The sequence below is a fragment of the Ciconia boyciana genome, chromosome 11 (genome assembly GCF_034638445.1).
Source record: "Ciconia boyciana chromosome 11, ASM3463844v1, whole genome shotgun sequence".
NCBI lineage: Eukaryota > Metazoa > Chordata > Aves > Ciconiiformes > Ciconiidae > Ciconia > Ciconia boyciana.
Genome location: NC_132944.1, coordinates 6,644,480 through 6,671,876, shown reverse-complemented (window position 1 = coordinate 6,671,876; position 27,397 = coordinate 6,644,480). Strand labels below are relative to the sequence as shown.

Below are 27,397 nucleotides of genomic sequence, written 5' to 3'. Positions count from 1 at the left end.
TCAAGGTTTCACTGTATGCTGGGGCAGAGGGCATTCACTGACCCCTGCTACACATGCAGAGGATGTTTCCCTACTACCCCTTCTCACACAAACAGGGCACCCACAGGGAAAAACTCAGCCTGGCAGAGATAACTCAGCACAGGTCCTCCTGGGCAGATAGGGTGCTGGGTACTTGCCTAAGTTAAGTGGCCCTTCTCTGCCTTTTCCCCCCTTGTCCCTGTCCCTCCAGCTCTAATGCCAAACCCAGTTGAGCTGGGTGGAATACATCACTCCTGTTACACACCTTTCTGCAGCATGACCCACGCACAGAGCTGGGTAGGAAACTGTTACAGAGCTGCAGACAAAACATTTTCCTACCAGGCAGCTCTGGTATACCTTATTCCAGCTCTGCCTCCTGCAACTAAAAAACTGCGATTGCCGGGAGGGCAGCCTTTCCTACACCTGGCATGAAGCATCTCTCACCATTCTCAGAGGTCAGTTTATCGCATGCTGACAGGCAACACAGCCCTTGGCAGGGTTTTCCGATATATGAAAAGACCCTTTATTCTAATACTTACATCCCAGCAGAAGCTGAAAGACTTTTCAGAAGCGTGCAAATCGCAAGGCTAATGCTCCACAGCATGCTAAGAGACATGCTGAAAGATTCAGGGGGACAGTGTCCTACCAGGCCAGCAAGAGCTCTCTGCATGTGGACAGAGGGTATCTCTTGCTGCCACCAGCCAGTGCAGCACACAGAGCCTAGAGAGTGTCTCCTTACAAGTGCCCTCTAACTCTACCATAGGCGCTTTTTTCAAGGATTTCCATTTTTCACTTTTCAAACATCCACACCTATAAAACACCTATAGAAGAACCCATCATCTTTCCCCACCCTGACTAAGCAGATTTTCCTGTTTTCCAGTGACTTCCAAAACTGCAGGTGTCTTTTAAGTCCTCACCATTTCAGACTCTTGCTTTGTACCCCTTATGCACCCATTCACTTTACCTCTTTGTAGATCTTTCCTTTCTCCAGTTGGTTTATTTTGTCCCACTGCAATGAGCCGTTATCATCCAGTTTTCGAAAAGGTCTGGAAAAAAAGAGGGAAGACGTCAACTTCTTTTGATTTTTGGTGATTGTTACCCAGCAACCACAACATTTGAATTGGAAAACTTGTTTACCTATGTAACAGCTCGTAATAAAAGCTCTACATGAGAAGTGACCTTCTGAGCCTTCTGCACTATTTTCTCAGGGGAAGAGAGTGTGAGAGGGAAAGATCTTTTCAAAATGCTTCCATAGACTGTAACCATTTAATGCCAGTATCCCTAACAACTCTTCTTGCTTTTCAGATACAGAGAAGAGGAAAAAAATAATAATAATAAAGACTCCCTCTGAAATGCTAAGGCCAAGAAAGCTTTGCCATGAAACACTCTGTGTCCTGTTCCAGTCTGGCTACGCCCCAGCCCAACAGAGACCGTGGAATGTCTTAATAGGATAATGCAGTCTGCAGAGCGGATGGAAAGCAGTCTCCGTGCTGATCTCGGCAGCTGACCCGAGCTGACTCCTGTTGTTCCTGAGGGCTTGCCTGGTTACCTTCCACTTGGACAGAAGAAGCAAAACAAGGCTTAAGTTACTTGACCCCCATGAACATTCATGCTCGATGGGAACATTGCTCCCTCTTGGGATAGGAGTTCCAAACTGTGAGCTCTGGGATCGAAAGTCTTGGAATGAAGCTGCTCCTGCTGCAAGCACAGCACAGTCTCATCCAGAAGTATTGTATGATCCTGAGCTGCCATAGGGCAGAAGGAATCCAGCCTCCCACCGTGAACTCTACAGCCTACCTGGGCAAGGGGTTCCTCAACCACGAGTGGTCTCCAGTGCACACTTGCATTTTCCCTCAGACAAAACACTCCACAGTTCACTACAGCTTGCCATCAGGAGGTTCCCCTCACCTTGGATGTATGTGCCATGTCATTCCAGTGGCCCACTACATGAGTGGACCTTAGGCACCATGCAGCCAAAAGGTTTTATCTCCTAGAGGGCCAGATCATCGTAGCTCCAGGCTACATTTGTAAAACACTTCACCTACATCCCATGAAGAAAACCTTCACCAGGTCAGCACAGCTTATAAAGCCATTTTGTAGGTTTAATCCTGTTTATGCTAGTGGCCTGGAAAATGGGGGAAGAAAATACATAGAGGAAAGAACAGACCTCTCCCTCAAGGGCAGTAATTTCTGGTCAGTCATAAGTTGAGACAACAAAGCAGACACAAGTTCCCAAAGCAAGTAATCCAAAGAGCAAAGTGAGGACAGCGGCTTGCCTATCAGCTAGTCCCTTGGCAACTCCTAACTGACCACGAAACCCAGTCACCACGTACAAAGGCTTCCAGAGCTGCCAATTACCAAACAGCATGTATCCAGTAACTAAACCCCCCCCCCCCCCCCCCCCCAAAAAAAAAAAAACCCAAACCCCACAGATATTTGCTGTGGGGAACAGGAAAATGAAAGATTTTGGCACACTCTCAAGACCTAGAGCCAATAAATGGCCAGGTCTCCATACACCATTCCACTCCTCTTTTCTGTCTAAAGATTTAAGTACGTTATTACCCCTACAAATTTAAGTTAAGCCCAGACCATGACAAAACTGATGAGGTTTAAGACAGCCAATTTTAGCAACATGCTTTCTGCTTGGCACTACCCGTTCTATCCACTTATTCCCGGACTGGTCAGTTTTCATCTCCTCAGAGGGTATCTGAGAGGACAGCGGAAGGCTGGATGCCTACTGGACCTAGATTATGCTTAGAAAACCACTACTCTTTTGGAAGGTAAAAGGAGCCATTTACTCCAGGGAAGGGGGCCCAAAACCTCAGGACCACATGCAGAAGTGCAGTATTGCCCCAGGACACGTACTTCCGCCGATCAGTGAAGAAGTTGGGCTTGTCAGCTTGCACAATGACCATGTCGAATAAGTCCCGCCAGTTCTTGCCAACCATGTGTTTCATTCCTTTGTCCCTAAGGGCAAAGGAACAGAAAAGTTAACAGATCCAGTACTCTTTTTCACCCAACACTGCATCTTTACAACAGTCTGTCCTAAATTTACTCTCATTTCAGTAACAGAGAAGAAAGCATAGAAATTTGTGAATCCCCCAAGGCCGTCTCATTGCATGGAGTATTGATGTAGCACTTTGACTGTTTCAAGCTGTCCCACACTTTCTCCTGTACTATGGGAAGTCCAGAGAAGTCTGTGATGCAGCAAAAGCTGCTAGAGGTAATCCAAAGTGGCAGCTCCGTAACATTGTGGCCAGCCACAGCCTCGTATCTTCTTCAAAAAGTGAGAGTCAATGATGTAGAGAGAGCTGTGGGGTGCAACATTCACCGCAACCGGTTCCCAGACAGCAGTTTCATGACTATTGCCACAAAAACCTCTAGCATACAACTTTCAGATGCTCACAGGAGAGACTGCACTGCACAACTCTTGCTGTGCCGTGGTGACCCATCGATGTGCAATAACAGTACTCACACAAAGCTAAAGGGACTGTTTGTAATGAGGAAGAGTTTCTTCTTGTGGTTCACCAGTCGATTTAGCACAGCATAGATTTCATCCCCGTGCAGAATATACTGTTCTATATTGGAATAAAACAGACATCGTCAATCAAAAAATTTTGGCATAAGCCATGACCACATTTATTTAAAAACAAAAACAAACCTAACCCCTATACCACTAGGGATGCAAAAGACCTCAGTCAGATCCACCTCAGGCAGGCACGTAGTGAACCACCATGGTGACAAAATGGCCTTCCTCATCATCATCAATCCCATCTAGAGGGAAGAGAAAGACTGAAGAACTGAAAAGGCTGGCAAAAAAGAGCGTTGATACCAAATCATCCCAAGGGACAGGCCCAGCCACTCCAGGCCATGTGGCTACCAGGAGCTTTCTTTCCCCTGAATGACCAGGAAGCCTTCCCAGATGGTGCCTCTGCATGTTCACATCATGCCAAGGACCGTCATCCCTCGCTTACAAACTGAAGGAAAACAGAAACACAAGCAATAAGGTAGCCATTTCCTCCATTAAAATAGATCCTCCATGTGACCCTAAATACCACTTAGTTCTTAATGCCACTCTACCCCTCAGCTGCCTTTAGGCATGCCACAGCCAAGTATTTCATTAAGTTCTGTGTCCCCCTGACTCCTGTGACTGCATTTAGGGCCTACACAGTCATCTCACACAGAACGCCACATTCTACGAGACACATCAAAATGGATTTGGCACCAGAGCTCTGTTTAACTCACCCATATCTTTTTCAATCCATTTGTACATCACTCCTTTCACATGTACATCTCTAATAGCATCCTAAAGAAAAGGGCAGGGAAAAAAGTTTCAGTTTTACATATGGCATTCCTGTTTCCCAGCACACAAACCGATTGCCACCACTGAGGACCAATACAGTAATGACACATCCCCTCTTCTTGCTGAATGAACAAAAGCTACATTAATGCTAAGCAGAGGACCTTTGTACAGTGAGGCTTACCAGCATGTCAAAAAAAAGAACACAGTGGCTAGCTCAGCTGTTGCAGTACAGGGGAAAAACCTCAAAACCTATCCATGAAAGCACAGCTTCCTCCCTGCTCCTGGAAACCAGCACATGTTAACACGCTGTTACCAATGCAATCAAGCCTGTGCAACTCCAAAGCCATATGCTGCCCCAAAACTGTCCTGGCCCAGACACTAGCTGGCTCTTCTTCCTCCCTATGCCTGTGGAAGATCTGCCAAATGTGACCCAAAGGATAGGAGCGTGGCTGAGGCGAACAGCAGCAGAGGTGAGCATCTGTGATTCCAAAACGCTCCCCACAAGCCAAGGAGGGCTACAGCTCCTGGCCCTGGATGGCCAGTGGGCACAGGCAGAGCAGAAGCTTCCACTAGGAGGGTGAGGGTTTTTTGCCAAAACAGAGCTGCCCACTTTTCAGAGGGCAGGCAAGTTAAAACAGATATTGTCAAGGGCACCCAAATAGCCTCTATTTTCCAGGCTAGACGCCAAGATGCAACACAGTTTTGGACACACCCAACCAAAAGTCTTCCCAAGTCTCCATCCAATGAGATATGCTAGATACACAAAACCATTTCCAATGCAGCAACACATTTTGTAGCGTTTGCACATGCAAATGCTTGTTTTAATGGTACCATTTTTATCCCTGACAATTTAGGCAGGTAAGCAAATGCTGCCTTTCCCCAGGACCCTTAAATCACTGTTACACTACGTGTGCTCCTTCAGGAGTTTCCCTTTCAGACTGGATGCCCACACTCGCCACTGACATTGCTACAGTGACACTTGCACACAACACCACACAGTCACCTGGTCTCACTGTACCACTGGTGAAACCTGCTCATCACCCTAAAAATAATTTCCTTCAAAGCTCGGAGAGAACGAGAATTTACAACTTAGATGAGGGATGATGAAGGAGGAGGCGGCACCTCTTCAAAACAGCTTTAGGAGTCTCCTTCCACCATGTGGATTTGAATCATAAAAAGGCAGAGGTCACATCTCATTCATCAAGAGACTGCCTTATTGGAAAGAAACCAAACAAAAAGCAAGAGTGCTAACAAGAAAACGACTTTCTCTTGACCAGCACACTGGCGCTAAAAGCAAGCAATGCTTTGGATTTGTGTCAAAACTAACTTTGCAGAGCAGGAAGAGATTCCAGTATGCTCCTTCCCTAAACCCCTGCCCTCCAAAAAGCAAAAGGAAAAAAAAAAAAAAAAGAGGAAGAACTATAAGGTTCCTGCAGGTAAACTCTTGGTAGCCTGGGGAGGCGTCAAACAGGGCTCAAAAACTCCTCCAAAGGAAAGCAGGGTAAACTGTATGTTCTTACTCTCAAATACGAAGCGACTAAACTGGTGTGACTGGACTACTTGGTTTACATGTCAGCTTCAACCTTTACCATTGCCTCAGGGTCTGCCCTTTTGACTCAGTGCAGCGTCTGTAGCACTCAACCTGCTCCCAAACACACAGCACTGCAATCAGGATTACCACTAAGAATTACAGAAGAGTGTCAGGTTTAGACATATCCTAACTCACTGTAAGCCTGTGCTGTAATAACAGTTGGGGCTATGCAAGTCCTCTCGGACACCTGCCTGTGTAGGCACAGAAGGATCTCTGTGCTCATGTCCACAAACCGTTGCTTTGTGCTTGCACTCAGATACTGCAAAGGGATAAATTTTGCAAAAATGTTTGTTTATCCTCATTGTACAGAAAAAAGCAAGAACTCCTCTGGTGAGAGCACAGGACAGTCCCCACCTTTTCAGTATAGAAGTCAGGCATTGGCACAGATTTTCTGTTAGAGCTCCCTTCTCTGCCTGCCTCAGGCACTCATCAGGAATAACCACATCCCTCAGCGAAGGATGTGAAGACAAATGCTAGGATTAGCATTAGTTTTGGGCCTTAAGCACACTGTTTACCCTGTACCAAGTACGCATTAGGCTATGGCAACCACCCACCTGCTCTCAAGATTTCTATTAGGAACAAGTCCATTTTGACCTCAAAAGAAGGCTCAGAAGACACTCTTGAGGAAAGGCCTAAGGATTCAGCTGTATCCTCTCTTCCCATTTTACCCACCCCAAGAGCAAAAAACAACTACAACAACTAAAACCTAGAAACATTTTAAGGTCTTGTGGGAAACTGGCTGGCACACTCTTATCAAGCACTAACAGAAGGTCAGAACGTAAGCTGTAATCCTTGGCTGCAGCAAAGCTGACAGGGTGGATCCTTATCACGAATGAAGCAGCACAGATGTGGAGCTCCACTTCCCTCACAAGAAGACTGAACAGTGAATGTATGGGCCGCTACCAGTGGATGAGCGTAAGATTTCCATAAGGTACAAATCAAAACCCCTTCTCCATGGAAAAAGGCATGCGATAAGGCTTGGCTACCAAGGAAGATGCATCATCGGTCAACAGAAGTCACCCCGGGGAGCAATCTTAAGCACTTACATCTTGCCTACAGCATCAACTAAGAAGTCAAACAGTATCCCCTAACAATGCTGATAATCCTATGCAGCCCTTTCAAATGCCAGGAGTGAAGCTGGATGGCACAGTTAGCACCTTGGAGTAACTGGCTCTTGAAAACTACAGTCACCCACTGGAAAACACCCCAAAAAGATCAGACTACTCCGTAGCTGCAAAGGGAAGGCGTGGATTCTCAGAGCAGGCAAGGGCAGGTGTTTCATAACAATTGCTGTGTAAAGCAAACTGTTTGGCACATGGTCAGACCAAGTCTCTCTGAAAAATGATATATTAACAGGAAAACATAGAGCTTAAAAGTCTGCAGAACCAGAAAACATTTACACAAGCTTTGTGACATATTTCCCACGGAAGGACCTTCAACCTAACCAGCCTAGGCACTCCTTCAAGAGATAATGTACAGCAACACCAACTCTGTGGTACAGACAGAAACCTAACATGTTCTGAAAACACAGCTTTGAATATTCCCTGGTAATGCTTTAATCTAAAGGGGCAATAACACTGTCGTATTAGGCTACTCACTAACAGCCCCTTAGGTTTGGGTACTGCAGAGCTCACCAGTGCTAACAAGCCAAAGAACTCGCAATTCTGATGTGGTATGAGCTATGGGGCAGTTGACATTTTACTTACAGATATATCCTTGTAAAGATGCACCTGGTCAAACTCAATGCCATGAGTTATGAAGTAATCAATGACTGAAGAGAGCAGCGTCATTTCAGGAAGAGAAAAAATGTCCATAAACTGCTTAAGTGACGGACCCTGGAAAGCAAAAAATGAAGGAGACACATTAAATAAAAAGTACTTAAAAAAAAAAAGGCAAAGTCAACAAAGTAACTCGTATCACCCAGTACCATCTGGAAGACGTTCCAGGCTAACAAAAAGAAAAACGCTAATGTGGAAAGTCCCAGCTACTCAGCAAGTACCCTCTCTTCTCAACCAAAACACTAACCTAATGCATTAACACTTGACAAGAGAGAGGCTTCTCCTTCACAGAAATCATTAAACAAACCCAGCATCATTAACACCATGGGGTGGAAGGTGGAGGAAGCGGGGAGTCAGTCCTAGACACTAACTTTTATTTCAACCCCATGTCCTCTGCTTCCCATCTGGCCTCTTGGCATTACCATGGGTGCCAAGAGACAATGCTCTGCTTCAGAAGCAGCTATGGCCCTTGCTGGAGGTGCCCCATTGCTCATCTAAACCAGGCTGTGACATTGGACACATGGGCACCAAAGCTGCTCTAACCACATGCCAGTGAGGTTTTACCCAGCAATGCAAGAATCCCTCCAACAAGCAGTTTGTCAATGCCTGCCTGTCCTTGCGTTGCTACAGAAAACCCAGAGTGGGCACAAAGAAGAAGAAAAAGAACTTTAGCCCACCCAGCGGTCAAGTGGAAATGAACAATTAAATCCTGCCCAAGAAATAACTCACCTTGCATTAGGCAAGGTTGCAGCTCTTCCATTGCTATTTTTGCTCCATTTGCTATTTTTGTTGCCTATCAATCACAAACCTATCAGCAAGTCAACAGCCAACTTTGGCTCCAGAGGGGCCTTCCAATAAAATGAAGTTTGTTTATTTAGTATGTTCCAGCTGTGCAGAAGACTATGGTGAGTGTCACTGGCAAGCTGAAGCTGGAATAAATTTTTTCATCTTTCATCGCTGAAGTGCCAGATCAGCCAAGGGAACCGTTACTAAGGTCTTGTACATGAAGAGCAATTTGGGAAGTACATAGACCTCTCAATGAACCCAGTCACCAGAGATGTCCTGGCAATCCAGTCACATCATGCCTGTGCATGTACACTTTGACTAATCCATGACTGGCAGCCGCAAAGTTGCAGTAGGATAATACTGGTCCACATCAGAAGACATTTATTATAGCTATGTGAAATACAGACACGAAAGCAGCATCTTAAAGAGCACAGAAGGTACATATGGTGGAAGCTGACAGAGGGCACATGCTGCCTAATGACAAACATGTGCCACTGTCATGTCAGGATGTAACAACAGTAACATCTCCCATTTAGTCTGGTCTTATAAGGGTAGAACAAGAGACTAGCCCTCTGTTTGCAGCACTACCTAAAGGCAATATTGGGACAACACAAGTTGGGGTCAAGAAAGAAGATGCAAAAGGGCAAAGGAATAACAAACAGCATATTGCCTGAGGTCTGTTACCAAAAATGCCGCGATCAAAAGCTATGTTGGTGTGCTGAGGGTTATACAATTTCTATCCATCCATCCAGCACAGGACAACTTGACCTACAGCAGAAGAGAACACAAAGAACACCCTCTGATTTGGGCCACTTATCACACATGGTGGTGCTGTTTGGTGATACTCGCTGAATCCTTTCAACATATTTTTGTCCATTTTGATGTGTGGTGGCTAAGGGAACATTTCTCCCACTAGCAACCCAAAATTTCCTGAAAACTTCCCCCACCTTTTTTTCCTGTTCAGGGATTATGGGAAAGAAGCAAGAGGGACACAGACAGGCAGTTCCTACTGAAATCACTAGGTATGGGATTTAGAAGAGCGCAGCAGAGCAATGACCTGTCCCACCAAGACCTTAAGCATAGAGGAGACAGTTAAACGTTCAATGTTAACAGCAAACACTTACCTTGGAGGTAGTCAACTCTGATTTTGTTTTTGTGCCTTATGCCATCATCCTACAAGGCAAGTCCAGCCTCCCCCCCTCCCTTTAGTGGCCTCAGCTTCCTTATAGCAGACATATTGACACAAGTCAGGATGAAAACCAGATCATAGTTTTAGAAAGAATAATATAGATGCTTTTTCCACAACACCCGTAAGTTCCCCACCTTCATTACAGGCCAGCACTAGTCCTGCCAGCAAAAGCCACACTAGTTGCGTTGTCTAACCCTGGGCCAGATCTGTGCCTACCTGCTACAGGCGTTGGGATGCCAGTAGCTGTCTACACACTCTTGCCAACAGAGGATCAAGAAAACCCTTAAGGGAGAATATTTACACGCTTCAGCTACATCAGTCCCACTTGTCTTATGCCTTGCTGTCTGCAATCACTGACCTGGCAGACCTTCTTGTTATCCATACAGGTAGCAACATCAGCATGGCAGACTAAGGAGGACAAGATCAAAGACCCCTGCTAAAGCCTCACTCCACACCAATTGCACTGCACCTGCTCACACCAGCAGTCATCTTAACCCAGATGCTTTCCCACTAATGCTGGATGCAAATGTCATTAGTTGTATATACCTTCATTCTCTTTGGGATCCACCTATTAGTTTACAGAGTTCATTACATTATTAGGAGAGGAGATTCACCTCTTTGCAAAGAACAAGCTGCTATACCTACTTCTGTGGCCAATGTTATACCAAATCTTTCAATACTAACTACAGGAAAGAAGAAAACACCTGGTACGTACAAAACAGCACAGAAAGGCACCTTGGCTTGAGGACCTGGTCCTACAAAAGGCCACAACTCGAAGCAGATTTCACATTTACAATTATTTAAAAAGAAAGGTGAAATCATCTCAAGTTCGCCAGGAGTGAGAAGAGTTGCACAGTGGGAGGCTAATCGAGTGCAGTTTACAGACAGATATCAAATTCTAAACAGAAACATCCTATTTCAAAGCTGGAAACAACACTGAGCTACAAACAGAGTATATACTTATCCAGAAAGCAACCACTCAGATTAATTGTTCCCAAGAGAGAGAGAGAGAAATCAAAAAATGACCTTGCTGGAGACTTCACACAGCAGACTCAAAGGGGTATTACCAGAGGAAGCCTGCCCTTCTCCTTCCAGCTTCCCCTAAGGCAACTGAACTAACAAAGGGCAAGAAACAAAGCAGTTCTGGGGGGAAAGGGATGTGAACGGCCCTGCTTGCCCACTGCATCACACTAGACTCTGGAGGAAGAAAAATCTCTCCTAACTTCCTCTAGTTCATGCAACCAAAGGATTCCTACAGCTCCTACGGACAGAATTTCAGTCCTTTACTGTGACAGTAAGCTTTTCTGCCTAAAAAAAAAAAAACCAACACCCATGGATGCCAACCCTATGAATAATATCCACTGAGTAGGTCTGAAGAGGTGTGGAAGGGGATCCCTTTCATGAAGGAAAAAAACCCTACACAAAACCAAAGAGAGAAAGGCATTGCCAGCACCCTGCTGCTACACACACATACCCCCCTCCCACACAACTCACTGCAAATACCATCACTGCAGGCTGCCCTGGTAGCTTGGGAGCTAGATTTGGCCAAGGAACAAGCAGAGAACATCTCCCTATCAGTCTCCAGAGCCATTCAGCTCTAGGCCAATAGCCCTGGTGTTTAGGAATGCTTCACAGATGGCTTTCACATGCTAAACTGCTAAATAACTTCTGGGGCAAATTCCCACTAGAACAAAAACACACACTGCAGCTCACTAGGGACGGAGCCTTTCTGAGTCCAAGGGAGGCTGGAGTCATTTACATGCTCGTATAATTCACTCTGTTTTCCTAGCTGTTAAAAGAGCTGCTGCATCAGAGCAGTAAAGAGCTTACAATACCTTGCCATAGAAGTCACTCATCTGGTACAGGGGGATGTGCTGCGTACCACCGTAGAGTTCTATTACCTCTTCATCAGGCACTGGTTTGAGCCCTCTAGACACAAAACAACAGAAATAGTTTGTCAGTATTCACCAGTCTGCACAGAGCTACAAACTGCAGAGAAAGAGAAGATGGGACAAAAAAGCTCCTTTCTAAAACTCACAAATTTCTCTTGCACAAGAGATAGCCAGAGAGCCTGACAGCTCCATGGTTTCTTAAGATTCACATAAAATCTTTCCTGAGACATTCTTTAGACACCTTGTTTGTTCCTCCAAGTTAATTGAGGGGTTTTATCCACATTCCAGCAGAGGGTTCAGACAGAGGCCTCTCTCTGTATGCTGTCAATCTGCTGGCAGGACTGCCCCACCAAATTGGCCCCACGACCTGACTTTGGCAGCACTGGGTAACTGTAGGTTTGGGGAGGTTGCTTCCACGAGGTATATCACCTTTAAATGCAAAGGTGTAGGAAAAGAGCTTTCTGAAAATGAGGTTTCCTTCCTATTCAGTTTTCCTAAGCAAAACAAGTTCTTCACTCACACCATTCAACAGAGATTGCTGTTTTCCCCCAAAACACCGTAATCACAGGTATGGCTATGAGCTGTACCGTTCGTGAACATCAGGTTATCTGACTGCTGCAGTTTTTGCCTTTTGCACAATTTTTGATGGCTGTTTACTCAAGCAGTCAGCAACTTTCCCTTTCTCCTTTCCTATTCAATCATGGTACAGCCTCTGAGAAGTTAAATGTTGCCTCAGTTTTGCTCAAAAGCAAAGGACAGTTTAGGAAAAGGACACTTCAAGAAGGATAGTTACAAACGGATAATAGGAAAAAGGTTTAAATGCGTTTTAGCTAAAAATCTCTTTATGAAGCTGAAGTGAAATATGGGGCAGTACCAACCCCTCTTTCCCACCCCCCCAAAAGCTAGCACTCAAAGAAGCCAATTCTCTCTGATTATGAAACTCCCTTCTTAATATTCTTGGAGTGTTTACTGTAACTGAAGCTTAACAGCAAAAGGGCAGAGTTCAAGAAAAAGAAACATTGGCTTCCATGCTCAGGAAATACAACACAGTTTACAGGAGCTTTGCCACCGATATCTATGAATTATTACTTCTTACACGCCAACCCATCTCCACTTTTTGGGGCAAGGTTTTCTCCCAGTCTCCAGTTTCACAACTTCTTGGAGAAAAGTTTGCTCTGCATGGTTTCAGACACTTATTCCAAAGCACACCCAGCTCTCCTTGGAGAACAACAGAAGAGAAGGAAAAACAGGACAACCTAGGCCTTAAACTGAGCCCAGATTCTGACGCATCATTACTTTATTGACATGTCTGCACTGCTTTAAGATTTTATTTGCACATCCAGACCACTCTCCTCTTAGCTTTGTGACAAGGCACAGCAGACCACTGCTGGGATACACTCCTGCCTGGAGAAGACAGGCCCGTATGTGGACCATATACAGAGGAGTCCTTTCCTAGTTGCACTGTCTGCTTACAGACGTTAACCCAGATATGCTGTAGCTGCAACTCAGACATCATGCAGAGTACGTGACCAGATGTGTCATTAACCATTACAAAAAGCTCCAAGTCTTCCCACCCACACTTGGCTTGAAACGCTTGAGAAAAATAACTCCCTGCAGTTATATGCCAGGTAAGCATTTGAAGCAAGTGCAAACAGGATAAACCAGATGAGACTGTGCTCTGCTCAAAAAAAACCAAAACCCATATGCCATGAACATACAATCAGATTTAGTAATCCACCTTTGCATATACAGGCATTTAGAAAATGATTTTCAGAACTGACAGACCTATATGCCGTCCCCAGCTGGACATAATGGAAAGCATCGATCTTCATCAGAAGACTCTGTGATAAGGGACAGATACTTACTATTAGAATTGTGTAGGTTTACCCTGAAACCTTATTTAAGTTTCAAGTTCCACACAAATGACATTTAGAAAATAAAATTCAATATAAACATCCCACATCTATGTACTTTAAGCTGCACTTACTCCCCAGCCACTTTTACACACACTTATTGATACTGTGACTTTTTATTGGCCTCTCTGGCAAAAGACCAGCTTTCTATGGGCTGAAATACCACTGTCTGTTACACTCCAAAGTTAGTGGACAGGGATGCAGTTGAAAAACCGAGAGAGCAATGTTTTTGTGACTCAGTTAGTCTCTTCTTATCTCCCTTCCAAAAGCACACACATTCCAAAGGAGCTTTGTGTGCACAAGAGATCTATTTCTCTTCACGTTTATCTTAAGCAGAACTAAGTGGGCAAGTTTTGGTTTAGAGCGCAGCTATGCCCAGTCATTTTCTTTACACAAGAGCTCTCCCCTCCACCACTTCTTCCCCTCCCCAATAGACATTTAAGCAAAGATGTTCACAAGCACACCAGGCTGGTAACATTAGAGCTTTCTTGGAGTTTTTTGTATCAGACTCCCCTATTCATGAGTCATCCCTTCTCCTCCATCCATCATTCTGAAGCCCTAACACAAGTTCTCAGGGCACGGAAAGCAGCCTCACACTAAACCTGAATTGCTCTGCAACTCAAGTAAGGGCACAGCATCAAACTATTTGTGCTGTTTCTACCACAGTGAAAGGTAATTGATTCCACAGAGCATTCACAACCTTCAGGCACCTCCTTTTATCACAATACCGTATCAGTGCAGCTTGTTACACCATGGGCAGATCTCCCACTAGTTTGTGAGGAGTGCAGGCAAATATACGGAAAGATTTACTTAGACAGGCACAACCCGGTTTTTCATGTGTTTAGCAAATTCTGATCCTGAGAAAAGAGAGTTATCACCTTCTACTCACTCAAAGGATGCTTTGCTTGGCTAGGCTAGTCGCCTCTGTGTTCCTCGGATATATCAGCCAGAGATTTAAACACAAAAAGAAACTTCAGTTTCTCATAGATCTACTTCTTCCTTTGTAAAGTTAGAGGCAGAAGTGGTCTGCTGCCATGCTGTCACCTCAGTTAAGGACAAAATACAAAGGAAAACTCTAATAGTTTTTTTCTTCATTCTCTTTTTTTTCTGCTGCTGGGGAACAGCACACACACTCCAGCCTGTACTGCCTGCTCCCCTGAATTTGCTTAAAGCTCAACATAAGAAAAGCTACTACAGTGAAGCAACTTTCTCTGCTGTGCTCCCACCTGACTGCCTGGCTGCAGCAGCCAGCATTACATCACTGGGCATCAGGCTTTCAGGGAATCCGTCCAAAGTACTGAAAAGGGTTAAAGCTAATGCTTGCACTTTGCTTGCCTCTGCATCTAAGAAGCATGCATCTCAAGTAGCTTGGATCCTTTTCCAAGCAGTCCTATTATTCGGGGTGGGGGGTGGGGAAGGCTTCCTAAAGCATTCTCCTGACAAGTCATTTCTATTATTAGAGTAAGACATAATGCCTCTGCTCCTGGCAAGTATTTGTAGATGCAGGATTTAGGTTTGTTGTTTAAATTTCCTGAAAGACAGAAACGATCACACAAACAAGCTGAGTTTTCTATTAATTAGCTTGTGGAATTAAGTGACTTTTAAATTGGCAAGGCTGTTACCAGAGGTCTTTGCTAGAATGTCCCATTCTGCTAGAGGCTATGCAAACACAAAAGACATCTTTCCCTTGGAAGGTTTATAAGCAAGAAGAACCCACGCAATGAAAAGCACAGCCACCCGGACTACGTATTTCACTGGTAGTTTGGTGATCGATGTTATTGTAAGCAATGACAGAAAGCATTTCCACTAAAAACGTAATGCGATGGAAGACAAAGCCCAGGAGACTGAACTGTGTACAGCTTACCTTTTGTACATCATAATGAAGTCCACGTATGGCAAACCCTGGAATGTAGTCATACTTCCCAAGCCCTTCTGGATACTGGGAAGACAGGTAGTGACATCATTAGGGGCATAAGCATCGGGTTATCAACAAAATTATTTCACCTGTTGAGCTGGCTTAGTCATCTCACCCCAGGCATAAACTGACCAAGGAAGGGGTGCACTTCATTTTGCCCCTTCAACAAAGAAAGTAGATGAATGGAGAAAGACATAAAGGATCAGGATCCCCAAAACTAGTTTCTCTCATGTAAGGGTCACTAGTGAAAATGTAACAGATTCACTCAGGCAGTGAGGACACTTCTAGTGAGCTCCACTTGATGCATATATTTGGCAAAGCAATGGCACTGCAGAGCCCCTCTAAAAAGAAAGACACGATGGGAAGAAAATGCACAGATTAGTCACCTCCTGCAAACAGGGTGTCCATTATTGGACATGCTACACAGCGTCATCCACATTGACTTGCATCTGTCAAGTCCTGTACAGCTTCAGTGTTGGCCCACGGTTCGTGTTTATCCACCATGTGTACCTTGAACCAGCAATTCTGTAGGCATTATTTCCATAGTTGTGTAAAACAGACCAGACCTTTCTAGACTAAGGTTCCTGCTCCATATTTATAAAACCTCAGGAATGTAAAGCACGGTAAATTGTCTCAAAGGAAATTAATTCCACGTACAGACAAAACTTTCTGCAATCAAAGATTGTGAAACATGAAATTTATCTCAATAAAACAAGTAATTGACGCATGTACAATGTGGCATTTTGCAAGCATGTCTGGGGTGTCGCAAAGACAGCAGTAAGCTTAATTGAGTGGAAATTTGTACACATCATTACCTTGAATTGTTCTATTAGGATGTCTCTGGCAGTGTTGAAAATCATAGAGTGTAGTAAATTAGAATACTGTGCTAATGTGTAATCGTAGTCAAAGCCATATATCTCAACATCTCCCAGGCTGATCTCGTTGTTAGCATAGATAGCGGCCGGGTTGAGGAGATTGCAGACTCCTGGTGGAAGGAGATCTAAGAGAAAGGAAAGGGGAGAGGTTAGAGAAACTGAGAGGATCACCGAAATTTCAACTTTTTGTTCTGGACCTGACAGCAGCTGGAAGGACCTCACAGCAGCAGAAGAGGAGCACAGTGCTGCTGTCGAAGACTGCTGCCGTTAACCCACTCAAATAATCCTCCCTGTGAAAAAGCACACTGTGAAACCTCTGGCTGTGCCTGGTGATGGTGCTAACCACTTTCACAGTGAGACTGACCTTTTGTGTCAGGAAGCCACAAAACAATGTCCTCGGGTCTCTAGCCTACATGAAGCAAAGCAGACCCAAGATTTTGAAGTGTCACATTTCTAGCTCACAGCAGCTGCATTTTCAGCAGGCTCACCAACGTGAAACATAGCTGCAATGTATCACCAGAAAAACATGCACCCCTCACTTAAAACTTGAGCAAGACAAACAGGCTAACTCTCCTCTTTGAGAAATCTAGATTACTTCAAATTAGAAATTTTGAGGTTTGCCTTTTGGCATTTTTTGTTTCTCACAGAAGGAGACAGACTTCACAGAGCAATCCTGCAGGTACCGTTAGGGCTTTTTAAATTATTATTATTAATGGACAGGATAAAACAAGGTTTTGTACAAACACCAACAAAATGTAAAAAAAACCCACCACATTAAGCTACGCTCTTGGAACACATAATGCTGACAGCAACAAGTTATCTGCTTTCCTCTGATAAACAGCTGTGGAAACAGCTCAGTCCTTGTGTGTGGTTTGTCACTTCAAAACAGGGTTACTGTTCAAGATGCTTGTGAATAACACTTTGCTCCCCAGACCACTGGGAAAATGGGGGTTTAGTGACCTAGCAGCTGAACTACCTGTATATCCTTTTTCAGAGCTAGTCTAGAGAGCTGAGAGCTTTAGCCGCACTACAATGGGAGAGACAGGAACAGACCCTCCCCAGGCTTCCCGCCCCAGAAGAGCTGTCCCTTGCAAGATGAGAAAGAGCAATAAAAATAATTCCCTGTAGTAGGCTGCCTAGTCACATCCACACTGGGGGACAGAGAAGGGAAGGAGACATTTACTCACCCCTCAAAGACAGGTAATTTTCTCTTTGAATGATAGGAAAAGTGCAGACATTTTCCAGATCCTACACAGCATCAGCAGGCTTTTTTCCCTTCCTACCTTAACTTTTGTCTTTTAGCAAGAACCCCTGTGCCAGTTCTTTAGTGCTTCCTTGCTATAAAACCAAGTTTCATCTGAATCTAGAACAAAAAAAATACTATTAGAAGGAGATATTAGCCATTCCCAATAAAGACTTTGTCTGGAATGAGTACAGAATTTAGGTAAAAAGTCCAAAGTACATTTGCGAGCACTAATCCAAAGAGGTGACCAAAGAAACAGAGGATTCAGATATACCATAATATTTATTTTTCCGGGGAGAGACACATTACAAAACATACCCATCTCTCTCTCCTAACTCACTTTCCTTTGGCCTTCAAATGCATTTCACCAGATCAACTAGACAGGAATTACTAGAAAAGAAAGCAGTATTTTAAGGTAGGAGGGCTGACTTACTGGCTACAGAGCAAGAACAGCAGCCTTCTTTCAGTGACTCTGCTGGTGGCAAAGTTCCTGGAAGAGGCTGGAGAGGGTGGATGCAATCAGAGTACTTTCCACTGGGATTTTAAAAGATGGGAAATCTAAATAGGATTCAGATGATCACAACTTTCATCCTCTCATCATAAATGCTCTCTGCACCATAAACAAACAGAGCTCCACTTCCTGTCCTCACCTCCAGATAACTTGTGGGAAGATCTTTTTGTAAGCATACACTGGCATTTGCAGGGTGTTATTTTTCTTCCTCACAAGGAAAATGACACATCCCTAACCACACCACACTGCAAATATGCAATGCTTTCCTCTCCTAATGAAAGCACTTTTTTTTTTCTTACGACAAATGCACCCCAATTGCTGTTACCATATCCCTACAGAAAGGTCAAGCTCTTCCAACATTCACCATTTGCTAACAGATTTATGACAACACAGCACAAAATACCATTGCCTGAACCCCATCTCTCCTTTCACAGAAGACATGAGACCCATCTAGATTCAACAGCATATGCCAGCCACAACTTTTGCAAAAATACAATCAGGAAAAGCTAAGGGAGTGGTATGATTTTGTACCAAGTAAAGGGTAGTCTGAGGTTTGCCAAGCGCATGAAGCAAGTCTTATCTGTGATCAGAAGCATAAGCAGTAACTGTGCCACAGTATGATTTATGAAGTATATTTAGACCCACTGAATGAAGTCGTGCTCCTCCCTGCCAGCCTCAAACCTACAGAGCCTCTCTGCTGTCCTCTGACAGCCTCCTGCCCAGCTCATTTTACCCCACTCAGACATTTCGTCACTAACTTACACAGCATGTTCTCTCTTACCTCTTAAGGGCTGAAGAAAGATGCATATGCTAGCCAAAACGCTTTATCCCATTGCCTCACACATAACGTGTTCCCTACACACACTTCCTGGAGCACTGCACATCTACTTGCTGTGTTTCCTATCACACATCATCATCACCAAACCAAACATGCAGCAGCTTGCTGACAGCTTGCTCTTTCCATGCCGTCGTCCTCCACCTTAAATTTACTTTGTAAATTTTTGAAATTTACAGTAGTTTGAAACAGTAGTTTCAAAGTCACTGGTCTCCTAGAGAGAAGGAAAAAGCTCTGGGTTTCAGTCCAGAGACTCATGCTGCACGTTTGGCTTAGTGTAAATGACTATTTGCACCATCCTCCTCAATAGAGTGGTTGGTGTCAGTCTCCTCTTTATGCTCACAGAGTCTCTCCGCAGGTTCAAACTACATCAGGGGAGCGAGAAGCTGGGAGCACATGCAAGACTGGTTTCAATAAAAGAGCCCAAATGTGCCTGGCTTACTGAGGCAGGTTTCAAGAAGTTTGCGGTTTTGTTTGTTTGTTTGTTTGTCTTGGTTTGCTTTTTTTTAAAAAAAAAAAAGATAATCACCTGGGTGCTTACAGAGTCTGAGTGCTTAATTAAGTCCTGGGCTGCAGGCTTGGGCACTGCTGTTCCACTGACATTCAGCACGTAATCTGCCAGGGATCTGTGCCTCAGTTTGCATGGCAATCGTCGAGTCAAAACAAACAGATGACACCCTCCAGAAGCCCATGAAGATGCCATTTTTCAAGAACAATAGCTTTTGCTTTGCCTCTGCCAAGACACCAAAACAGATTGCTGGACAGTTATGATAAATTACAGCAAGAAAAAAAAACAACATTAAAACCAGTTTTGGTTATTTAAAAAGAATGATAATCCCAACTGCTCTTTCCATCTGGGTCCTAACTGGAAAGGGAGACAATAAAGGGAGACAGTTAGTCACTGTCTACTCAGCACTTCACCCAGGAAGTATGACATAAGGGAGAACTAGCGTGCGTACATTTGAGGACAGTGGAGAAAAAACAGCTCTTGCAATAGATACAAACCCCTGGAATCTGCATACTTGCACAATTTGCTCCAGTTTGCAACTCTGACGGTTTTAAGGGAAGTGTCTACATATCCATGGTACATGATGAAACTCGTCAGCAAAGGCAGACCACAAGGAAGCGGTTTTGGTCTCAGGCATTTTTTACACCTGGGTGTAAATGCAAAGTAAACACACATCATCTCCTTCATTTTACTACTATGAGGCCCTGAACAGCTGCTTAAATCAGAGTATCTTCATGACAGCACAAGTGCCTCTTCCCAGGCAATAGCCCACATTGTTAGAAAGCAATAACACTCAATCCCCAACATGACAGCAGAGATGGAAACAAAACCAGGTAATTAACTGTGAGCAGCGGTTAGAGACGCCAAGACACCATATGGCCCCTTCTGATGTGAAAAACGCTCCGGTCAGGAGGTGCTGGAGGTGCCAAGCACGTCCTGTGCTGTTCTGAGCTCCCAGGGGTACCAACGGCATCATGCAGGAAATGCTCCTTTTCTCTCAGCCTCAGGTCCAGCATGTTAGTGAAGAATAATACATAAGCAGGCAGCTCACACCCATCTCTCACACCCTTTGTACTCCCAGAGATCGAACACAGCAGACATCTGTGCTAACTTCTTTGTAAGACTAGCGAGGAAAAGTGATACTGAAAAGCAGATGGCCGCCATCCTCCACGTTCTTCATGAATCAAAAAGTTCCCTTTGCTCACACGGACTTGCTTTCTAAAGACAAACTGTGAGTTTTTTTCTCCCTTCCAAGTACCTCTTTATCCTTTTGAAGTGTTGTTTTGTACCATTTCACAGCAATTCCTGCAAAGCATTCTAACCAGACGAAGCAGATGCCTCTAACAAGAAGGTAGGGAGAGGGAAATATTACTTAAAAAGCATTAAATGACAGAGGAACCATGTTAAAAGAGTGCTGAAAATTACTCTGGAGCATAGTCTTGAATTTATGCCATTATGCCTAAATATTTTGGGATTTATTGCCAATGAAACCTACACAAACCAAAAGCAATATTAAAAAATACTATTTCATTCCAAAACAACATTTTGTACATACACAAAGGCACTAGGCAAATGCTGGTATAACAGTTCTTTACAAGAAAACACCTTTATATTTAGGAGGGCAGAATTTGGCAGTTAACATAACGGGTCATACTTCCAGTTCTGGCTGCTAATTGTCATTTTCAGTCCCAGCTCAATCTGTAGATGACACAACTCATGAAACATGCACACTCCCCAAGCGATTCACAGGGCATTTATTATCATAGCACTAGGCTTGTTTCCTGGTTTGGCAAAGAGTGAGGCCCTTAAATCTTTGTGCTTGCTTGAGATTAGCAACACAAGCAGAATCAAAATGTGCTGGATTGCAAAAACCACCTGTGCACCACACCAGAATCACCAATGCAGTGATCACACAGGGGTGTCGTTTGGACATGTCTCTGCCATTTGGAAATGTCCTCTCCCATTTCCAAACACGATGGGCACATGTTGCTGACTGCGTCTTGCATTATTTAGATGCAAAGGTATCTCTTGATCCACACAAACTAAAAAGAGCAAGGACTACCTCTGAGCTACATCCTCAGTGTTATCAATGCCTAACCAAGTTCTTGTTATCCGCAAACTTGTCAGCAGTACTCACGTTTCACCACGCTCAAGCTTGTCATGCAGAGGCAAGAAGTTAACAGTTATTTTAAAGGTTCCTTAGGAAAGCTGATTTATTGTAGCTACATTTAAAAGGTTGAAAGATCTAGGAAAAAACATACACACTTATTTACAGCCAAATCCTCACTTGCTCACCAATTCCATTGAGTTTCAGGATTGGATGTTTCTTACAGTGCAGGACTTCAGACACTGCTTACTAAGAGAGCATAGCAGCCTTCCCTGACACTTCAGATGCCATCAAACCAAAACACAGCAAGTCTTGCTCAACACCACCCCTCTGACAAATGCAATTATACTTTTCCTTGTGGCAGAGGAAAAAAAACACCACATTAAGTGGAAGTAGTAGCCTCAAATTCTTACATGTAATGAAATGTTTGTATCACCACACTCAAGCCTGGCAGAACACAGATGTGTTTCTACAAAGTTGAGAACTTCTGGTTCCTGGGCTCTGGCCACGAAACCAGTACCACCACTGAGCTTTACTGCACAGAAGCTCTCGTCCTACTCATCCTGCCCTGTCCAACTCTGGCAGCATTTATCACTGGAATCCTCTCTATGCAAAAATGCAACATTGCTCTACAAATCAGGTCCTGAGCAAGAGCTGGTTTGAAAACACATAATAAATTCTCCTGGCAGAGACCTCTCTCCAAAAGCAGTTGCAATAACTGACAATACAGGACAAAGGACTCCACAAAGGTGGAGTTTCAGAGAAGGAGGGAGAAGGTGGCACCACAGGAGTCTTCTCAAACTCAATGTTGATGAGTATTGAGACATGACGATGTTTTCAAATCCATAACCCAACCACAGACATTCACTTTTACATCAGAGTTAGAAATCAAGAACAAAGGAACAGACTGATGCCACGTTTTGCACAACTCAGTTAAAGCAACAATTAAAACCAACTCGGACCAACTTTGTTTATGCCTCTTCTTGACAAGACTTGAATAACAGCACAGTCTTGAAATTTTGGTTTGGGGAGCTGTTCTTTAAACAAACACGGGCCTTCTTATTTGCCATGTCTAATAGTTACCTGAAGGTTTGTAAAGACTCTGCTCTCTAACACATGGGCTACCTCACCTAACTTCATTTTGCATTTAGTCTTGCTGATCAGTTCTCCATCTCCAGTAACAACCATATCTCTTGCATCCCAACAAAGTGTAACTATGTGAATACAAACTTCACAGTCTGTCACATAGTAAAGTGAGCATTTTCCCAAGAGAGCATGACACAGCCTATTAACATGTCGTCATTTATGGTTTCAATACCATTATGCAAAAGAAAAAAAAAAGTCATTGAGGATATTAAGGTCCAAACACCATTACAAGTCTTGCAAATTCGAATTTCTTTCAAGCAGTGGGGCTAAAACCACAACTCAGTGTTGGAGCAGGGACTTAACATGAAGCTGCAGTCCTCTGTCAGCACCCTGTACTGCCTTCAGCGGCTCAGCCAAAGGAGGTCACATCCTCCAAAAGCTGGAATGCAGCAGGCTGAGCACCCAATGGATCAGCAGCCAATTCCTTTACATTTGTGCATCATGAAGGACTTTAGATTTCACGTCAAATCTCGTGTACTGGAAGGAGGGAAGAAGGAATGATAGAACTTGCCAATCTCAGAACAGCGAGACGGTTCTTCCAGATGCCTATGGCTGGCTGCCATCCTTCTCCAAACCCTTAGATAAACAAAAGCTAATGGAGAGCTATTTAACAGCAGACACAAAGTCACACTTCCTAGCTCTCTACAGTGCTTACCTTCAGCATTCCAAGAATCAAGAAACCAGCAGGAAAAAGTTCCCTGCCCTTATGCCACGAAAGCTATTCTTTCACATCTTTAGGAGAGTTTAATACAGTGGAGATCTGCTGCTGCCAAAAGGACCACAATCCTGTTCTACGTATGGACAGATTTGGTGAGCGGCATGAGTTTTTTCCTTGTTTAGCAAGACGTCAACCTACCTGACAGAGCCAAGTAACTTCTTGGTCAGAGGAGCAAAAACATGCATGCACGCACACATGAATAAAAGGTGTTTTGCATCTGCCACACAAGCTGAGCTCAGGATCAGGAGACATCCTAGCAGCTGTAGCATCACTCTTCTCCACGCTCACCCTTGTGCCAATGGCGAGTTACAAGTTGGACCCTGGACTCCTCACCACATCAGTCAACATGACTGTTTGTCCTAGTCTAACCACCTTTCCCTATGCCAACCAATGGCAAATTAGAGAAAAATGCAACAAGCTCTTCATTTAGACCATTCGCCATGACGATATCCACGTTAGGGAGGGGCAGTTGTGAAGAACCCCACGTACTCTGCATGTCCTGAAATGCTGAGACCAGCCGAGGGATGTTCACAGAGGGAAGCCCGGGATGGGGAGAGGAAGACCAGGGCCAGATTTCAACAGAAATAAAACAGTGCCAGAGGGTCCCGGGCGATGAGGCGTGCAGATGGCATTGCAAGGGAGAAGGCTCCTCGCCCCGGCAGCTGCACAGAGATGGGCACATCCCCAGCTCTGCAGCGCGGGGAAAGGCACCAAGATGCAAAGAGGGGGGGGAAAAAGGAGAAAAAAAAAAAAAGGACAAAGCCCCAGCCCGGCAGGACGTGGCAGTCCCAGCGCCCGGAGGCGGCCCTTACCGTAGACCAGCTTTTTCATCTCGTGGTACCTGGCCCACAAGTAGGTCTTGGTGTCGGCTCCCTCGGCCGGGAGGGGCTGGCTGCCCGCGGCGGGGCCAGGCTCGGCGCCGCGCCGGGCTCTGCCGGGGGCCGCCGGGTGGTGGTCCCTGGGCTGCCCGTGGCCGCCGTCCCCGGGGCACTGGCTGGCTTTGGAGCGGCAGCTCTGCCAGGAGACGGCCACGGCGAGGAGTCGGGGGGCCGCGCCGCTGCCCCTCCTCAGCGCCGCCGTGCCCAGCGCCGCCATGGTCCCGCCGGACGCTGCAGCCTCGGGGCAGCCCGCGCACGGCCGGGGCTGGCTCCGCTCCGCTCCGCTCCGCTCCCCGCCGCCCCGGCCCCGGCCCGCGGCGGCACCCGCCGGGCGGCCAATCCCCGCCGCCCGGTGCGAGGGGGCCGGGCCGCGCCACGCCTCGCCCCGCCTCGCCGAGAGGGGCCCGGGGGGGCGGTGCTCGGCGGCCTCCCGCGGAGAAGGGCTGAGGGCGGCGGGGCCGGGCGGGCTCCGCGCGCCGCGCTCCGGTCCCTCACTGCAGCCCCGCCCCAGCCCCAGCCCTCGGCCCCGCCCCGGCCAATCAGGCGAGGCGAGCCGCCCCGGGCGGGGTCACGTGGGTGCCTACACGTCCTTCCGTTCGGCTGCTTCCAGGGTCGGGAGTGCGCGCGGGAGGTGAGGGGCGCGCGGCCCGGGGTCGCGCGGCAGGCGCAGCGCTGATTGGCTGCGGGCCCCCCGCTTCTTATCCCCCCGCTTCTTATCCCCCCGCCAGCGTAAGGGGGAAGTGGGGGGAGTGCGACCCCGCGCCTGGGGCTCGACAGCGGGCTTGGCCTCCCGTCGCGGTTTGACCGCGAGGCGCTGTGGGCCGTTGTCCGTCCCGTCCCGCCTCTCGCACGCCCCCCCCCCCCCCCCCGTTTTCTTCTTTGTACGTGAAGCGTTGAGGGCGCCGATCCCGCCCCGGTCATGCTGGTGAGCAAGAGGGTGAAACGCCTCTTGCAGCTGGTGCCTGGGAAGCAGCGCTTCGGCGTTTACAGGTTCCTGCCCTTCTTCTTCCTCCTCGGGGGAGCGATGGAGTGGTTCATGATTAACGTCCGCATCGGCAAGGAGACCTTCTGTAAGTGAGGGCCGCGCCGCAGCGGCTGGTCCCCGGCGGGGGCGGCAGGAGGAGGCCCGGTCCCTGCTGAGTCACCGGTGCCCCCCAGCACCCCCTCCCTCCCTCCCTCCCGGCGGTGCCGGAGCCGCCCCGCTCTGCTCCGGTACCCGGTGCCACAGCACCTGCTAGCGGGGAACAACGGAGGCGGTTCCCCTTAACAACAACAGGTTAGCGCGGGCTGAGGGTGGGGTCCTCGCCCGGAGGACGTCAATCAGCAAGTCAGCCACCTCTCTCTTTAGTGCAGGATGTGACACTCCAGATTCTGCCTCCCTAGCAGAAGACACTGGGCAGAAACAAACAAAAACCTGGGTTTAGAATACTAAATTAGATATTTTTACATTGAAAAAGACTCACCAGGGTTGTCAGAATTTAAGTGTAGGTGTGGGTTCGTCTGAAATGTGACTTTTTTTAACTGAAAAAGAAGTATGAAAATGAGTCATGAACTTAGCTAATGGCACTTAGTTTCTAGAAGTTAAAGCATTTAGTTTTAATGTGGCATTCTTCCCTTTAAGAAACCTTGCTAGAAATCTTTGTGTACTTCAGAAAAAGCATCAGCTCTACTCTATGTTACATGAGAATATTCTCATTTTCATGGGAAATCTAGTTGAGTCTCCTGCAGAATAAAACAGCTTGATACAGTTTCCATAGCTGACAAAATCACTGCAAACAAAACTGCTTCTTTGCTCACTTCTGAAGGCTTAGGTTTGTTGTGGTTTCAGTTTAGTATTTCCGAGGCATACCTGTATAGTAATAAAGTCATGTTAGAAACTAAAACACTACATCTGTGTAGCAGCCATTATATTTCAGCTCAAGTCTTATTTTCATGCAGAAAAAAAAATTGCTATGCCTAAATGATACTATACTACAGTAATAATAATTGTGCAGTTTAGCCTTATTACTGCTCCGTAATCCATGCAAAGTGACAGTGTACAAGACCAGTAACCTCTTTCTTTTGTCAGTGAGAGATTTTATTTGGTGAGGGATATTTAGGGGTGGTCAGGGGGAGGGGAGGCAGGAAGAACGACTAGGAAGACTATGAAGGTGGGTATATTCCTGTGTTTTGTTTACTAAAAAAAAAAAAGCTAAAATACTGAAGCCATGCTGGCAGTCCTCAGGCATTGACTTTGTGCCTGTAATTTAATTTCCCTTTGGCTTCAGCTAGTTTGGGCATTTGTATTTTTAACTACCCTCATGGGAAACTAGACAATGACTGTATTGCACTGGAAGCTTAGTTTTCCTATAAAAACACTTCATCAGGACTGATGGGAAGAACTTTAGCCTGGAAGACTGGATGGGAGGGAGAACATGAGCTATTTTTAAGTGGTAATAAGGATTTGTGTTGGCTTGAATTTTCAGTTGCCTGTCAGTCAGTGCGTGTAAGAGAAAAATGGATTGAAAAGTTTCAGAAGAGATGACAGGCTTCATACATTGAATACTATCTTGCACTGGGAAAACGCTAATGTAAAAAAATTTTTTCTGGCAGATGACGTTTACCGTAGGAAACAATCTGAAAGACAGTACGAGGCAAGGATGGGAAAAAATGAATTTTAGCTGAAACGTTTCGAGGGGAAGGTCCTGAATGCTTCAACTGTGTTAATACCAAAGAAGCATTACTGCCACGTTGATGGTAGGGGAAGATTTTGTCTCTGCAAGATGAACTGTAATCCACAAGTTTGTGTAATACACTCTCGGATGGTTTTGGCACTTTTATTCTTCTTCCATCTACTCCATATCTTTAATATTTTGTATTAAAGCCAAATACAGTAGTGAAAAAGTTCATTGTGTTTACGCCTCTGCCACTTATTTAATGTTTGTTTAGTACTTTTAAATAAACTAAACTGAGTAAAGGGAGTCTGGCTACTGCTTTTCTTCGCTTGGTAAGACACCATTCTTGTGACAAGACCAATGGGAAAGAAATGTTACATATTGCGTACACAGTATCTCAGCACAATGGAAATAGTAATTTTTAGTTAGTTTCCTTTGTACTGATAGAAACTGCTCTGGCATCTGATTTGTTTTCTTTCTAATGTGGCATAATTTTAACTAGATAAAAAGAAGACTGACTTACTGCTCAGTGTTTAT

The 27,397-nt window shown here is 45.4% G+C and overlaps 2 protein-coding genes across 2 annotated transcripts in view; one reads left to right on the top strand and one right to left on the bottom strand.

Annotated features, from left to right (window-relative positions):
• Positions 1-24,635, bottom strand: part of NT5DC2 (5'-nucleotidase domain containing 2) — a 29,204-nt gene extending 4,569 nt beyond the window's left edge. Inside the window, exons 1-10 of the mRNA XM_072875875.1 lie at positions 24,141-24,635; positions 16,201-16,385; positions 15,335-15,409; positions 13,343-13,398; positions 11,501-11,594; positions 7,619-7,747; positions 4,264-4,324; positions 3,494-3,596; positions 2,884-2,985; positions 983-1,064 (exon numbers count right to left, since the gene is read on the bottom strand). Of these exons, the coding sequence (XP_072731976.1) occupies positions 983-1,064; positions 2,884-2,985; positions 3,494-3,596; positions 4,264-4,324; positions 7,619-7,747; positions 11,501-11,594; positions 13,343-13,398; positions 15,335-15,409; positions 16,201-16,385; positions 24,141-24,423 (1,170 nt within the window). The 5' untranslated portion in view covers positions 24,424-24,635. The remainder of the gene's footprint in view (positions 1-982; positions 1,065-2,883; positions 2,986-3,493; positions 3,597-4,263; positions 4,325-7,618; positions 7,748-11,500; positions 11,595-13,342; positions 13,399-15,334; positions 15,410-16,200; positions 16,386-24,140) is intronic.
• A 142-nt stretch (positions 24,636-24,777) lies between these two features.
• Positions 24,778-27,092, top strand: UQCC5 (ubiquinol-cytochrome c reductase complex assembly factor 5). Its single transcript, XM_072875881.1, has 2 exons — positions 24,778-25,276; positions 26,799-27,092. Exons 1-2 carry the CDS (start codon positions 25,126-25,128, stop codon positions 26,864-26,866), a joined length of 219 nt encoding a protein of 72 aa, XP_072731982.1. The 5' UTR covers positions 24,778-25,125; the 3' UTR covers positions 26,867-27,092.
• The last annotated feature ends 305 nt before the right edge of the window (positions 27,093-27,397 follow it).

Bases quoted from the DNA above. Each gene is read 5' to 3' on its own strand.
- UQCC5 (XM_072875881.1), top strand. From the start codon at position 25,126: ATGCTGGTGAGCAAGAGGGTGAAACGCCTCTTGCAGCTGGTGCCTGGG. The intron at 25,277-26,798 runs GTAAGTGAGGGC...TTTTTCTGGCAG, and splicing joins CATCGGCAAGGAGACCTTCT to ATGACGTTTACCGTAGGAAA.